The 17586-nt window shown below is 39.4% G+C and overlaps 1 protein-coding gene across 1 annotated transcript; it reads right to left on the reverse strand.

Moving 5' to 3' along the window:
• Positions 1 to 3656: 3656 nt before the first annotated feature.
• TICAM2 (toll like receptor adaptor molecule 2) lies at positions 3657 to 15168 on the reverse strand. Its single transcript, XM_036740164.1, has 2 exons — positions 15125 to 15168; positions 3657 to 4963 (listed from the first exon to the last, which is right to left on the reverse strand). The coding sequence occupies exon 2, from the start codon at positions 4907 to 4909 to the stop codon at positions 4241 to 4243; it is 669 nt and encodes a 222-aa protein (XP_036596059.1). The 5' UTR covers positions 4910 to 4963; positions 15125 to 15168; the 3' UTR covers positions 3657 to 4240.
• Positions 15169 to 17586: the final 2418 nt, after the last annotated feature.

Raw genomic sequence — 17586 nt, forward strand, 5'->3', positions numbered from 1 at the left:
CTTCCAACCCTTGCTGCCCCCTGGTCTGAAAGTCTAAGAGAGAGGGGAAAGAGAATAAGCATTTATTAAGCACCTACTATGTGCCAAGCACAAATGTTTTTCACAAATATTTGATCCATACAAGAATTCTGGGAGGCAAATGCTTGTTATTATCCCCATTTTACAGTTGAAGAAACTGAGGCACACAGGTTACATGACTTGCCCAGGCTCACATAGCTAGTACATATCTGAGGCTAAATTTAAATTCACATCTTCCTAACTTCCAGATATGAGCTCTGATTTTCTTTTCAACTCCAGGCCCAGCACTCTATCCACTTTACCACCTAGCTGCCTCTAGAGAAAGAGGAAAAATCAGGATTGATAACTACATTTAAGCTGTTTGACTCCTGTTAGTGTTGTTTTCATTTACATTATCGTCTTGTTGACCTGAAAGTTTGGTTAAAGAAGGCAAACACACTAGATGATATGTAAATTCATATTATTTATTCCCTTAAAGGTAGGGAAGCTAGTGAACTTGTACATACAAGGAGCCAAAGCATAAGTTCTGACTGTCTGAACAAAAGAATGAGAAGGCTTAAATACACTTCAGAATAGTCCCAACTTAGAATGTCTGTGGTACTCAAATTTATGACATCCATGTGTGTTCAACCATGATACAAGAAAATGACTTTTCTTAATTGAATAGGTTGTAAATACAATAAAATAGAGTTGATAAAGTGTCAGTTAAAATTACAGCTTAGGATCTCTGTGTTTAATTTACCATTAACATGCTATAACATAGTATATGTCCATAAAAATATTAAGATAAGAAAAAGTCACATTATTCAAGGTAGTATCTCGGGTTAAGGGTCTCATCCTTAATGGCCACAGACAGAGGAAAGAATGCTCTTAAGTCAGCCCCATCTGGCCTTGTTGACATAGAAAGAGGTATTCTTTGAGTTTACTCAGAAAACAAAGAAGCTTGATTAGTTCAGGCTCTGGCCCTTACTGAGGTTATTAAATTGATATTAAATGATTATCAGTCTCATCAGTCCCTCTTTATCCCTGCTCGTTTCCTTGTTAACTGTGCCCTGGGCACACCCTTCTTTGATGGTTGAGAGGAGAGTGAAATTAATTTGATAGCCACTATATTCCATCTCCCACTCCCATTTTTATATTTTCTTCTCACAATCATGAGAAATATAAAGTTCCAGGGTTAAAGAAACAAGAAATTTTATTAGGAGGGAAAAAAATCCAACCAATTCTAGAAGGTCACAAATTTGGGGCTGAAAAGGCATTTAGGGCATTTAGGGGGAGGGTCCCCTGTACCCAATTCCAAAAACACTAAAAATAGGATTAGTTTTTACAAAGAAATATATTTCAAAGATATAAAACAAATATGGACAGCTAGGTGATGCGGTAGATAGAGTGACAGTCCTGAACTCATCTTTGTGAGTTCAAATCTGACCTCAGACACTTATTAGCTAGGTGAACCTGGGCAAGACACCCTGTTTACCTCAGTTTCTTCCTCTGCAAAATGATTTAAGGAAAGCAAGGGCAAACCACTCCAGTATCTTTGCTAAGAAAACCCCAAATGGGGTCAGGAAGAGTCAGATATAATTGAAAAACGACTGAGCAAGAAACAAATATACAAAAAATTTATTCCCAAAATGTGGGAGACTTAACCCTACCCACTTTTTACCACCTCAGTCTCTTGGGGGGAGAAGGGGATTAATTCTACAGTTTAGCTCTGTTTCTATAGTGTGCAGTCTCAGTTCCAAATCCAGATCCCTCCTTGGGTTCAAGTCCCAGGTACCTTAGCTCCCCTGACAGGCAGACTCACATTCTGCCCGGAATCTTGGCTTCAAGGTCTCCTTGGCTCAAACTCTGGGTCTAGTGCAGATCATATATGGCATCTGAAACTAAGAACAAATCAAACAGAACAAGAGAGACAGTGTAGGGATACCATGTTGGTGTGGAATTGGGTGGTTGGAGTGGGGAATAGGGGGGTGGAATTTATCCTAGCTTCCAGTTCAGTTCATGGTTCCCACAGCAGGAAAGAGATAGGCTGTCCCATTCTGGCCAGTTTTATAGACCAGCCTAGTCCAATTACAGGCAGCTAGATGGCTCAGTGGATAGAGTGCTGGGACTGGAGTCAGGAAGATCTGAGTTCAAATCTGGCCTCAGACACTCACTAGCTATGTGACCCTCGCCAAGTCGCTTGACCTCTGGTTACCTTAGTCCTCCGGAGAAGGAAATGACAAACCACTCCAGTATCTTTGCAAAGAAAATCTCTTGGTATTGTCTACCTTTTCATGAAGAGTCAGATAGGACTGAACCTCGACACTCCAGCCACACACTCAATCAAAGGAGGCTACTCCCACCCAAGTGACTCTCAGAGTACGGTGCTATTTTATATACATTGTGATGTCTCATCAGAATCCACTTATAATTTCAGATTTCTAATTAGGAAAAAAAAGTCACTTTATTTTTCAGAAGCATTGACAAGTGTGTTGAAGAAAGTAAGTGCCAGAATTGCCATCAACCATGCCCTGTCAGTAGCCTCTCCCCTCCCCTCCCCTCTTCTCTCCTCTCCTCAGGGTGCTCTGCCCAAAGGAAGGTACATTTCAATGGCCGGCTGACATCTTAACTTCAGGCTTACTGGCGAGATTTCTTTCTTAAAAACCAAGGCTTAAACCCAACTCACTCTGGAGCTCATAGATTTGACAATAGGTCCCTGCCCTGCTAGGAAGGGTGAATGTAAATATTAAATAGTAACTGTTTCTCTTTTGGCCAGGAACCCCAAGAGTCTTCCCCTCCAAGTTTGATATTTTTCCCCGAGTTTTGATTAAAGGGGCCATCCTTTGATTAGCTTCTTAAAGAGGCCTGTTCATTGAATGGGCCTCACTCAAAGCGAGAAACTGAAAAAAAAGACACACACACACACACACACCCTCCAAATAAACCAGGATGAGTTACAGTCATGCTGCAGTTCTTTATCCACTCAGGAGTGAGATACATCCCATCAGTAGGTGATACACATGTGACATACAGATTTATACACACACACATATACACATACATGCACAGACAATACACACATGTACACAATACACATACATACATATACAGATTTATCTATATCTATGTCTGGGGCAGCTAGGTTGTGCAGTGGATACAGTGCTGGACCTGGAGTCAGGAAGACTCATCTTCCTGAGTTCAAATCCGGCTTTGGACACGTATTAGCCATGTGATCCTGGGCAAGTCACTTAAATCTGTGTTTGGGTCAGCTTCCTCATCTCAAATGTTTAATACGTGAGTGTGTACACACACATATATGTATTTTTACATTTTAAAATGGGAGGTGGATGGATTTGGCTCCCCAGAATGTAGTCTGCTGACGCTTGCACTATAGCATGCGGCATCCCAGCGAATATTTACTGAAGAAACTAAATTTCAATTTTCAGCAAAGTTTCCTCACTAGGAGGAGCTAAAGATACAAAAAAGGAAATTAAGCCTAAGAATTTTCAAGGGATTATGAAAGTAGAGAGGCCAAGTATTAGTCCCTTTGGGAAAAAAGCAAATATATATATGTATGTATACATATACATATACATATACATATACATATACATATACATATACATATATATATCAAAGACAAAACACCAAGTTCATATTTTAATTTAAAAAAACACGGAATACAATTTAAAGAAATTATATAATACCCATAGTCACAGGATCAGAGATAGAGAGTTCGAAGGGATAGAAGCCAACTAATTCAACTCCCTCATTTTACAGATGGGGAAATTAAGGCAGAGAGGTTATCACACACATATTAAATATCAGGCCTGGGATTTGAACTAAGGTCTTCTGACTCCAAAGCTGGCGTACCTACTACTCTACACTGACTCAAAGGAGAACACCCTTCAAGGAAGAAGATAAATCAAGGAATGCCAAAAGTTAGTTAAAAGCACATCTTTTGTCACATCCTCAAATCAAGGGGGAACACATCAGACAAACGTTCCTGGGAACAGAATAATCAAAATGGCTAGTCCTTGTCTAGAGAAGCATGCTAATTCCATAGGTTTTCAGTGCCAATGGCTTTTCTCAGAAAAAGTATCATTCTTATTTCTACTTTCTTAGAAATTCTAACTTTCCTGGAAGATGTTACAAAATGACATCGTTTTATCCTGCCTGCCCCCAGTTATGTAGTTTTGTTTTGTTTCATTCACTAAAATGTCCCACTCCTCTTACTTTTCTAGCTATCTACCATATTTTTTGAATCTTTCCATATGGCTTTTTGTTTCTCGTACACAGAATCCTGGAAAATTTTTTCTACTTGTTTAGGAAAGCCGGAACTTCTTTCTTCCAGAGCATTGATAGTCTGTAAGGCAAATGGAGTCTTATCCCTGGGGAGAGGATTATTCAGTGGCCTCATTGGTATGACAGAATTGTACTTATGCTGCCTATTAATGGAATTCATTAGGGATGTATAGAACTGGAAATTGCACCAAGCATCCCTCAAAAAGTTTTCAGTCAATAAAAAAATGGTCCAGGCAGACCCATTTACGGCATCGTCTAAGTTCTGTAAATGTTGTTTGCCACATGGCATTTCAGCATAGATTATTCCAGGTTTAATGCCAAATTCATTTTGCAGCATCCCTTGGACCCTGAGGGCTTCATGGGTGTCATCTTCAGCATGCAGAATCACAAACTTAAAGAATACCTCTTCTTCCAATTCCTCTTTAGATAGCTCTTCTGCTCCTTCCTCCTCCTTTTCCTCTTCCTTTAGTTCTTTCAGGTCCTTGTCACTACTGCTCTCTCTAATATCTTTGGAGTGTTTGGCCTCTTGCTTAGACTCCATGCTCTTTTTCCTGGGAAAAGTGGAAAGAGGGCAGGAATCTATTTTAGAATTCTGCATGCCCATGATAAAGATCCAAGTCAAAAGAGAACTTTGCTTAATTTCAGCATTTCTTCTGATCTGAAATGAGAAGAAAAAACAAAATTGGTAAATGGGTTAAAGGTGTTTAAGACAGAAAAAAAAGAGACTGAAACCTGTCTTCAGCTCGACAAGTTCCAGACATTTAGGATAATTATAACTCAAGAAAAAAAGCCAAATGAGTAATTCAGGAAGCTGATAATTTTTATTTGAGAATTTTGCAAGGCCTAGCATAGTAAAAAGTAGATAGAGGACCTGTTTTACACCTGGAATTTTCAAATAAGATGCCAACATAACAAAATGACCGTTATTAAAAGGAACTAAATGGATTTTGGAGTTAGTTTTGCCAAAAAGGCCCCATCACTCCATTTTAACTGTTTGTAAAGAAAATAATACCTCTGCAGTCATTGTCAGTGAACTGCATTGTAGGATATGATATGAGTTTTCTATTTTGGGGCTTCTCTGAATGATTTCACCACCATGCCCCAGGAAGCTCAGTCTTGAGATAACTATCATCCTGCAAGATCCTACCAGCCTTGGTTTCTGTTCAGTCATTTCAGTCATATCCAACTCTTTGTGATTCCATGTGCGGTTTTCTTGGCAAATATACTAGAGTGGTTTGCTATCTCCTTCTCCAAATCATTTCACAGAGGAAGAAACTGAAGCAAACAGAATTAAGTGACTAGCCCAGGGTCACACAGCTAGTAAGTGTCTGAGGCTAGATTTGAACTCGGGTCTTCCTGACTTTAGGCCAAGTGCTCTATCCACTGTGTCACCTAGCTGCCCCCACCAGGCTTGGTAGTGCACCTTATCTGCCTCTCTAATTGGAGGATGGCCTCATGAACTCCAAACCTCATTTAAGGAGAGAAAACATAATGCAAATAACAATAATACATGAGAATAATCATAGTACCAATCTCATGAGGTCACTGTATATTTTATTGTGAGGTATTAAATGAGTTTTTAATTAGGCACGAGAGAAGAATAAGATGTGTCTTTACCAGCTACTCTTAAATACTAAACAATAAAATACTTTTCCTCATTGCTCTGGACCGATGAGAGACTTTGTGGATAGACAGGGCTATCCTTGGAGTCAGGATTCTGCCTCCATACTGGCTGTGTGACAGGGGGCAGGTCACTTGTCCTCTCACTGCCCAAGGTAACTCTCTAAGAATATGAGTTTAATGATGATGATGATGATGATGATGTAGTGGGAGGGGCTGGCCATTGAAGGCCAAGGGTATAGAGGAGGTGCTATATCCATGTGGAGCCTTGGTGAGCCTGCTTCTAGAAGTGACTGATGGAGGAGCATAGGCAGGTGTCTCTGTCTGGCTGACAGTGGTGATTTAAAACCTTTTAACTGACTTGTTTAGTTGTTCATGTCTGACTCTTTGTGACCCTGTGGACCATAGTGTTCATGGGGTTTTCTTGGCAAAGATACTGGAGGGGTTTGCCATTTCCTTCTCAAGGGGATTAGGCAAACAGAGGTTAAGTGACTTGCCCAAGGTCACACACTGCCTAAGGCCACATGTGCCATCTAGCTGCTGAGCAGTAATTCAGCTTGTGTACAAACTCTGAAATGCAAACACAGAAATCAAAAGAAAAACTAGAAAAGCTTGCTCACATTTGAGTAAATGGAGGGGACTAAACAACGAAGAAGGGTTTATATGCAAAAGGAGGAGAAGAGATTAATGTCTCTTCAAAATTCTTGCTGTCGTCAAGGGTAAAAGAGGGAATCAAGAAACATAATCACAGCGACTGAGTATACTTTTGTTTTATTTCAATAGTTTTAAGAGAAGAAAGAAAAGAGGGGAAAAGGAATACATACCAGGTAAGAAGTTGGGGAGGAACTTCGTAGGTCACATAATTGGGATGCACAGAGAAGAAGAGTATCCAAACAAGGAAGAAGGACTGATATGAAGAAGCATCACAGAAGAGAAGTTCACACTCACACACATACATGAAACTCAAAGAGAAAACAAGTGGGCTTGGGCAAGGAGAGGCAAGACTAAGGTTTATGAGGGAGGAGACGTGGGAGAGGGAATAATCCTAAGCAGAATCAAAGTCAACTTTCAAAGCAGCAGAACAGAAGTCAGAAAGAGAAACAGTGCAAGAACTAGAGATTATGGGGTGGGCTTCTTGGAAAGAAGAAGAGGAACAGATGACTTCAATTGTACGATACTAGTGTTAATCAGATTTTTTTCTTTTCTCTCTTTTCTCTCATAATTTGGAATTATGCAAAAAAATGACTAAAATACCAAACCCTTTTACACAGAGATTCTACCACTGCGCCAAGAGGTCTTTGATAAGAACAAAGTCCCTACATTCAGTAAAATAAATACTTAAGAGTAGTATTTGCTGTGGTAGTAAAGAACTGGAAATAAAGTAGATGCCCACTAATTGGGTTAATGGTTAAATAAATTGTTGTGCATGAATGTAATGGAATATAGCTGTGCTGTAAGAAACTACAAATATGACGAATACAGAGAAGAATAGGGACCCAACATGAACTAATGCAGAATGAAGTAAATAGTGCCACGAAAACAATAAACACAATGCCTACGACAATGTAAAAGGGAAGAATGATAACCACAAAATAATCTAAAATTAATGTAAAACTACAAAGAACACACATTATCCCAAAAAAAGTATTATGAGAAAATACCTTACTCCCACTTGTTTCTAGAAGGGAGATGTGTATAGGTGTGGAATATCACATAGACCTTTAGATTTTCTTTATATGATTGATTTTACTGATTTTTTTCTCTTCCATGTAAAAATATTTTAGCTGCCTCTAAAATATATCAATAGCAGCTCATTACTGTTTTTAAAAGATTTCTTCTCCTTTCTATAAATGCAAAAGATATGCAACTTGACTCCCTGATGTCTTTGTCATATGAACTGCTCATAAGCCAGGGCTCCCTAGCACTATATTTGTAAAATATTTGATTTTTAAAAATTAAGCACATAACTTTATATTTATCCTAAACAAATGTCATCTTATTCATTTTGGCCCATTATTCTGGCATGTTAATCCTTTGTCTGCATTTTGATTTTGTCATTTAACCTCTTAGATCTCACCCCCCTCCATATCTGTTATATGTAAATTTAATAAGAATGATTTGTCTTTCATATCCCCACTCACAGAATGTTGAATAACATAAACCTACTGACAGAGTTCTGAGGCCTTTGTAACCCTAGAGAAGACCTCTAATGAATCAGTCTTGATATGAACATACTTTGGGTCTAGCTGTTGAATTAGCTATCAATCCAACTAATTTTACTAGTCTCTAGTCTATATTTCTCCATATTGCTCACAAGGATAGTATGAAAAACTATCAAATGCCTTGCTAAAATCTCAAAATGAGGTATCTGCAGAGTTGTACCATTCTAGTAATGCAGATGAAAAAAGAAGCCACATGTTCTTAGTGATGTTGTGTTGATTTTCCGGTCACTACTAAGTACTCGAAAAACCACTTATTTAATAATCCACTCTAGAATTTTGCCAGGGATGATGTCATGCTCTTGAGTCTAGTGTTTGGGGAATTTACTTTTTTCCCATTTTGAAAATGGGGATGTTATTTGCTTGTCTCTTGTCTTCTGACACTTCCTGTTTGCCATGATTTCTTAAATGTGGGATGTAATTTATCCACAACTGGATATCTGACCTCTTTTAAGGCTGGTACTTCTTTACTATCTCTTCATCTCTCTTGGGTTTCAATCCCATCTTAATCTATATTTAGTCTTAACTTTCCAATCTTAAGACTTTTTTTAGTTTTTATTTAAAAATTTTTTGAAGATAATTTCTGATAGAAATGACAGCCGATGAATAACCTTTTCTGTCACTTTCCCCAAATGATGTACTTTTTTCCCATTTCATTGTACTGATCATGGCGTTAAAAGCCCATTTTCTTGTCTTTTGCATTTTTTTCACCGGTGTGAAGTTTGGCTTTCCTTGACAACACCATCCTTATAGCTTTTTTCAACTCATGTTGGTCTGTGGTTGTACACCCTTGCTCACATCTCTTGCATATAACACCTGCACGTAGTGACTCCCCCAGGTTCCCTCCCATAAAGACCTCCCCAGGGTCATCATATTCTGTGAGGCAACATTCACTCAAAACCACACTCAGGAGCCAGAAAAAATAATAATGAAAATCACGTGGTCAAGAATCTCAAACGTAATGATGAAAAAAAGTTGGAAGGGGTAGGAATTATCTTTCAATGCCAAATCTCATACTGTACTACAAAGAAGTAATCATTAAGATGAATAGGGACTGGTCAAAAAATAAAGAGGTCAACCAAAGAAACAGACAACACAAAATACAGATGCGAACAGACAAGGCCACAAAGTGTTCATTAAACTCCCAAGGCCCTGCTACAAGAGCAAGAATTCACTGTCTAACAAAAATTGCTGGGGAGATGAGAATGCAGTTTGGTAGGCATTAGTCATAGACCAACTTCTTTCAATACATAACAAGATAAACTCCAAATGGATAAATGACTTAGATGTAAAAGGTCACATCATAAGCAAATTAGATGAGGAAGAAAAAAAAGAAGAGTTCATGAGTAAACAAATATTATAGACATCAAACTCTGATTATAGAAAATGAAAAGGTCACTGGGAAAAAATCTTTGCAGCAAATTCCTCTGATAAAAGTCTCATATTCAAGATATATAAAGTACTTTTTCAACCTTTTAAGATTTGATAAATGATCAAAAGAAATGAACAATTTAGGGAAGAAATCCAAGCTATGAACAACCATGTAAAAATCATTAATAATTAGATAATTAGAGAATCAAATCATTAATAATTAGAGATATGCAAATTAAAGCACCTTACATTCATCAGATCTGCAAAGATGACACAGAAGGAAAATGGCAAATGTTGCAGGGGCTGTGGGAAAAACAGGCACACTTGGTGCAGGATTGGTAGAGGTGCGCCTTGATCCAGCCATTCTAGAAAGCAACCTGGAACTATGCCCCCAATCTAAACTCTGCATACCCTTTGATTCAGCAAATACCCTTGCTATGCCTGTACCCACACCAAGGAGATTAAGAAGAGGGGGAAAAGGTCCCATATGAACAAAAACGTGTATATCAGCTCTTTTCATGTTGAGAGAAATGGTAATTAAATAACCAATTATTGGAGAAATCGAGGTTTTTTTCTTCCCTTCCTGATCCTCTTTCTCTAGTAGGCCACACTAGCATCTGAAGGATGTTGTTGATGGTTGAAACTGCCTGAATCCCCCGGGGATACATGTCTTTCCATCCTGGGTGGGAGTTGTTGCCTCATCCAACTAGAAAACCTTACAAAGGGTTTAATTTAAGGTAAATTCTGGCCCATTGTGTTCCACTCAGGCAGTTTTGGGTAGGGAGGTAGATCCTTTGTCTAGACTGCAGAAGTCTGGAGGTGATCTGGGAGTAAGATTGAGCAGTGTTATGTCCTCAATAGAACAGGTCCACCTCTCATTATAATATTTATTTTTCTCATTAAGTGTTAACCAATCAGAGTTGATTGCCACCCTCTGGATCATCCACTCTTCCAAGGGCATATAAACACTGACTGAGTTCCATGAGAGGTCTTTGGAATTCCAGAATACCACTGACTCCTTTTATTAATTATCTGCTAGCATGATTAATAAAATGACTAATTACCCAGAAACTTTGTCTCTTGAAGTTTTTATATGTCACAATGTTGGCCCCAAACTGAAAACTAAGGGAATGTCCTATTACAGAATGTCTAACAATTATAGTATATGAATGTAGTGGCATATTATTGTACCACAAGTGACAAAATGGACAGTTTAAGAGGAAATTGGGAAAACCTTTATGATGTGGTGCAAAATGGAGTGAAAAGAATTAGGAGAATTTGATATACTCTATCTATATAAACATAGAAATACATAGAGATATATACACATAATACATATATATGTGTGTATACAGAGAGATGCGTATGTCTGTATCTATATTTATCTATATATTTATATAGAAAAGCACCTTTAACAAGAAAGAACAGGTAGGCTATTTTGGCAGGACCTTAAGGAGGGGGTGGGAGGGTGTTGGGGAGGAATGAATAATATATAATCACCATGTAAAGACAGGCTAGAGCTAGATTTTGAAGGGTTCTAAATGACAAAATCAGAGGAGTATGTATTTTAACATGGGGGCAATAGGGAGTCCCTGAAACTTCTTGAGGGAGGCAATGCCATATTTGAATCTGTTTTTCAGGAATATAAATATTTCAGCTGTGTGGAAAATGATTTGAAGAAGGGAGAGGCTAGATATAGAGAAAGTACTTAAGAGACTATTGTAATAATCCTGAGAGAGGCCTGAATTAATGAGGTTGTGTTTTGAATGGAAAGGAGGGGATGGAGTGAATATTGTTGAAGTGGAATTGGTAAAATTTGCAACAGAATGGATATGGGAAGGTGGTGTCCAGTGAGAGTGTGGGAGATGCCTAGTTTTCAAACCTTGGAGACCAGACCAGCAGTGCCCTTTACAGAAACAGGGAAGTTAGGAGGAGTAGTTTTAGAGGAAATGCTATTTAAAGCCCTCTTGAATAAAGTTTCCAGTCACATTTTTCTCTGCCTTCTTAAAATTCTATACTCAGCAGAACAGGCTTTGTAGGGAAATTCTTCCCCAAGGTTCTTGCCAGTGCTCTCTTTTCCATTTACCATCCCAGCTTGATATTGATTCCTTATTCCTATACCCACAGTCAGTCAGTCAATAAGCATGTATTTAGTGCCGAGTATGTGCCAGGGACTTTGCTAAGAGCTGGTATTACAAAAAGAGGCAAAAACCAGTTCTGTCACAAAAAGTTGGACAGGGACTGAAACACCTCAGCAAGATTTCTTAGTGAATTACACTGCTTTTCTCTTTTTTTGGTGACAAAACTTTTGCTTTTTTACCAGTACCAATACTAACGAAAATAGAAAGTAAAAGTGAAGCTAATTCTGAAACTCAAAAAATTTGAAATTTATACATAAGCTTCTTGTTGTTTGTCCTTCCTCCTTGAAGGGGACCATGTCACCAGCACTTTCTGTGACACCATTTGGGGTTTTCTTGGCAGAGATTTCTGAAGTGGATGTGTCATTTCCTTCTCCAGCTCATTTTACAGATGAGGAAACTGAGGCAAACAGGGTTAAGTGACTTGTCCAGGGTCACACAGCTAGTAAGTGTCTGAGGGCAAATTTGAACTCAGGTCCTCTAAACTCCAGGGACAGTGCTCTATCCACTTTGCCACCTAGCTGCTCCAAGAAATCTTGACTGTTACGTATTTGCACTTAAGTGATTATTTATACTTATACAACACTTTATATGGTTTATAAAGGGCTTTCTGTATGCAACCCTGTGAAGTAGGTAGTAAAAGGTTTTTTTTAGCAAAGTCACAAGATATTTTTCCTTCATTTTCTAGATAGAAGATACTGATTTTTTTTTAACAAAAGTAAAATTCGATTGGGGCAGTCAGGTGATGCAGGGCTAGAATGCTGGGCCTAGGTTAAAACCCAGCTTCAAGCACTTACTAGCTGTGTGATCCTGGGCAAATCACTTCTCCTTGTTTGCCTCAGTTTCCTCATCTGTCAAATGAGCTGGAAAAGGAAATGGCAAACTCCTCCAGTATCTTTGCCAAGAAAACCCCAAATGGGGTCACAAAGAGTTGGACACAACTGAACAACAAAATCCTATTTTAGTCAATATATTAAATTTGGAAAAATATGGAATTCAAATATCTTTCATCTTAAAATTACCTACCCATCAGGGAGACTGGAGTATATTCAGATAACTATCACTGGAACTGAGAGTTCAGTGACAGTATTCTGTGGGCCCTGGCTTAATACTAGACTGATAGTATGTATAGCAATAAAACCTTGTAAGAGAATGATGCTTTGGCACCTTAAGTATTAAGAAAGAGGCCCACAGATTATCTGTCTTCTTTTTTAATGCTGCATCTCTTTATCTTGCCCAAGCTGGAAGTGCAAGGACCACTCCTCAGCTTTATCCCGCTCTGGCTTGGATCTTTGACATGCTCTGTTTTGAACCTGGGTCAATTTGCCCCTCATTAGGCAACCTAGTCACCCCTGATCTGGAGGCTCACCATATTAAGGATCAGCTTATCACACAGCAGCTCAGAACCATCAAAATCAAAAGATCCGCAGCCTTTCCCATAGCTGGGATTATAAGCCTTCACTAACACTCCTGTCTAGGAACTATATGGCTTTGAGAGGCAAAACAGAATTTTGCTAGGCATTTATTTGTTGAGGAAAGGAATTTAATAAAAGTTAAGGATCTCATCTAAAGTGACTGAATATCAGAGGATTTTGTTATAAGGAAAATCTCAGTGATTTCACTGGGTTGGCTACCTTTTCCTCCTGTTCACCTCCAGATGAAGATAACAATCCCTCCAAACAATCCCCTATGGTCTTTGTGAGCGGCTGTGTTCTCAAAGGTTCCCCATCTTGTGGCCAACACTCTGGTTAGTTCATTCTGGTAATGAATCTGTCTGCACTTAACTAGACTGGTACCCAGCTAAAAGACCCATAGTTCACTTCAAAGCCTATACCAAAAAACTCATAGAACTTAGAAATTCCTATCAGAGATCTCGTTTTCCTGGCATAGCCTTCTAGAATCTAAATAGAAGAATTACTTCCAATCAATCAACTAAAGAGCTTGTGTTACTTGACTTAGAGCCTTGCCTCAGACACTGACTAGTTGTATGACCCTGGCTAAGTCACCTAACTTACTCAGCCTCGGTTTCCTCACCTGTAAAATGGGGATAACAACAGCACCCAATGCACAGGGCTGTTGTGAGGATCAAATTAGGTAACTTTTAGAGCACTATTTCTAAATGCTAGTCCTTGCTGTTACCACCATCATCATCATCATCGTTATCATCATTTAGAGGTGGAGGAACACAGTCTTACTTTTGTATTTGTGTCATCAGCACAGTGACTGGCTCTTTTTTTTAAATTGCATCTTTGATTTCATTGATACAGTATAGGAAACTTGGGGAAGGTGCAAATTGTACTTTGCACCTTCTGGTCTCAGAGCACCTGAGGCACTGAAACGTTACAAGGTCACATGACCAGGACTTGAACCCCAATTTTTCTGACCTCAAGGTTGAAGCCAAGTTCCTCTTCACCAAGCCACCTTGCATCTAGAGGCAGCTAGATGGCTCAGTGGAAGCAGCTCCGGGTCCGGAGTCAGGAAGACCTGGGTTCAAATCTCAGCCTCAGACACTTATTAGCTCTGTGACCCTGAGTAAGTCACTTAACTCTGTTTACTTACCTCAGTCTCCTCATATGTAAAATGAGCTGGAGAAGGAAATGGCAACTCACTCTAGTATCTTTGCCAAGAAAACCCCCCAACGAGTCACAGAGTCAGACATGACTGACTGAAAAATGTGTGTATAACACACACACAGATATATATATATATATATATATATATTTATAAACACACACACATATATGTATGTATATATATACATATATATATAAAACATATAATTTTCTTTTTTCAATTATCAGAGATACATTTTTTTGGAGCTCTCACCACTAGGAGCTTATTCTATTATCATTACTCAGTTAGACTTAGTGGATTGAGGGCTGGGCTTGACGTTAGGAAGCGCTTTTGTTATTAATAGACCTTGAGTCACCAGCAAATCTCAAGATCATAAACTATGGATGTTTTCACACTGACACGTTCCATACCCTTGATTTATAATGATAATGACACATTATTATTATTTGTTGCCTGCCATAGCAGAGAAAGGAATATAAAAAAACCTTAATTTTACCCACAAACCCTTCCTTTCAGTTTCACATGTGGGTCTTCAAAGTTACCAGAAAGTTCTTTTCACTCTCTCATTCCTTCCAGAGAAGAAAATGACGCTCCGTGAGCTCAAGTCTCGGCAGCCTCCTTTCCCTCCCACCCCGGTCCCAAGCCCTCCATCCCCACTGATCCCCACCCATCCCCATCGGCCCCTGCACACTGAGCCTGTCTCCAAATGCCGGGCAGGTCTGAGACGGAGCCGCCCCCAAAGAAGAGCTCTCAGAAACCGCTTTACCCCAAACTCTGCGAACTGGCCTGTCAGGCAGGAGCCCCGGTTCTCCGTCCTTCTGCCTCCTTCTCTTTCCTTAGGGAACGGACATGAGTGGGCGGGGTGAAGATGGAGGAGCCCTGGGGTCGCAGACCCACCTGTCTCCCCCTCCCTCCAGCACAGGTCCGGAGCGAGTGACCGCCAGACGGCAGCTGCAGCAGTCACTCCGGGCCAGCTCTCCTCGTCTGCGGAAGTTGGGGCTACAGATGACCACACCCCAGAAAGAGGGACTGATTGTTTAACCCTTGAAATGGACTGCTCCCCTTTGCCCATCCGCTAATACCTGCAGTTAAGAGCAAGAATTTATGCTACAGCTACAGGGATGGACTAGGGGCTGTTGAAGAAGGTGATTTGTGTCCTTGGCAGCAACTGAGAGTTTTCACCCCATTCGGAGTGATCCTCCCTGCAGCAGGCGCACAAGATCACAGGTTTAGAGCTGGAAGGGACGTTGGAGATCATCTAGTCGAATACGGGGCAAGCATAGAGAGAGAAGGGCAGTTAGGTGGTACACTGGTATGGGAACCAGGAAGACTCATCTTCTTGGGTTCAAATCCAGCATCATACACTTACTAGATGTGTGTGGCCCTGGTCAAATCATTTAACCCTGTTTGCCTCGGTTTCTTACCTGTCAAATGGGCAAGAGAAGGAACTGTCAAACCACTCGAGTATCTTTGCCAAGAAAATCCCGAATGGGGTCCGGAAGAGTTGGACACACCTGAACAACAACAGCAATGGAGAGAGAAAGAGAGAAAAGAAGGAAGAGAGGAAATTTTAAAAAAAGACTATGTGAATTTTATCCCCAAATCTTAAGTCTTTACACTTGTCAAATTCAAGGTTATGATGCTTATTTGCTGTAAACTGTATGTCTACTCAATTCCACTAATCTACCTTCCTATTTCTTAGCCAGTACCGGATAGTTTTGATAATTACTGCCTTATAATACAGTTTAAGATCTGGTACCGCTGAACCTCTTTTTTTATTTCCTTTGCTATTTTTGTTTTTCCAAATGAATTTTGTGATTATGTTTCTAATTCGGTAAAATAATTTTTTTGGTAATTTATTTGGGATAGCATTGAATATATAAAGTAGTTTGGGTAAAATTGTCATTTTTATTACCCATGAACAATCAATATCTCTCCAATTATTTAAATCCGATTTTGTTTGTATAAAAAGTTTTTTATAATTTTGTTTATATGACTCCTGGGTTTGTTTTGGCATTTGTACTCCCAGGAGTTTTATACTATCTAGAATTATTTTAAGCTGTAGCCACGGTGGGAGTGGGGTGAGGGGAAGAGGGAAGGAGAAAAAATTTTACATGATAATTTTGTTGTATATTTGAAAGGAATAGCAAATTGTGCATAGTAGATTAACAGTTTCATTACAGTCATCTTTTTATTGTACAACGTTATGAAAATGCTTGTTTTGTTTCATAAATTAAAAATAAAATAAATAAAAGGACTATGTGGGAGGATTTTAGAACTTTCATATATTTCATAGCTTTGCTTAGGGCCAACACTGATTATACTGCTGAGTAGAATGTTGAAATAGTGAAGCACCCTCACCCCATAGCATGGGATGAGACCTTACCTCTCCTACCATCCACCCCTACCCTGCACCCCTTCTATATTTTTAGAAACCGCTCTGCGGAGAAAGTAGAGATAAAAAATTACATCAGGGGACAGACACTTGCAAGGTCCTGGTTATCTAGCCTTTACTCCCTTTTTGCTGAATACCAGTCCTTGGTCTCACGCCTGCCTTTTTGTTCTTTGTTCTCTATTGCTGGGGAGAAAATTCCCTGTTTAAAATGCTAGCTCCAAACCCAGTCTTTGGGAAGAGGAGCCAGTAGGGGGTGGGGGAACTCTGCATTATGGTCTATATAACTTCCTTTGACCTGTATACCACACACACACATGTGCTGGCATCATCTTTGGCCACACTGGGTGTGTCCTTTCCCATGAGAAAGCAATAAACTCCTTTTTGCCTTTTTCTTAAGAACAGTCTGTGTTTATTTCTAATGTGAGTAATATTCTCAGACCCACACACTGCAACTGACAGGTGGGAATAATATATACCTTTTTCTTTCCATTTCTTTATTTAATATTTTTTAGTTTTCAATATTGATTTCCATGATATTTTGCATTACAAATTTTCTCCCCACTTCTTCCCTCCCCCCACTCCAAGATGGCATATTGATTGCCCTTTTCCCCAGTCTGCCCTCCCTTCTGTCATCCCACTCCCTCCTATCCCCTTTCCCCTTACTTTCTTGTAGGGCAAGATAGATTTCTAAACCCCATTGCTTATATATCTTATTTCCCAGTTGCATGTAAAAAAATAACTTTTTTTGAGCATTTGGTTTTAGAACTTTGAGTTCCAAATTTTCTCTCTTGGTCCCTCCCCACCCACCCTCCCTAAGAAGGCAAGCAATTCAACATAGGCCACACACGTATCATTATGCAAAACACTTCCATAACAGTCATGTTGTGAAAGACTGACTATACTTCCCTCCATCCTATCCTGTCCCCCTTTATTCAATTTTATCCCCTTGACCCTGGTCCTTTTC

Source organism: Trichosurus vulpecula, chromosome 1 (genome assembly GCF_011100635.1).
Source record: "Trichosurus vulpecula isolate mTriVul1 chromosome 1, mTriVul1.pri, whole genome shotgun sequence".
In the NCBI taxonomy this organism is placed as follows: domain Eukaryota; kingdom Metazoa; phylum Chordata; class Mammalia; order Diprotodontia; family Phalangeridae; genus Trichosurus; species Trichosurus vulpecula.

What these genes read in the sequence shown, in the direction of transcription:
- TICAM2 (XM_036740164.1), bottom strand. Translation starts at nt 4,909, where the DNA reads ATGGGCATGCAGAATTCTAAAATAGATTCCTGCCCTCTTTCCACTTTT.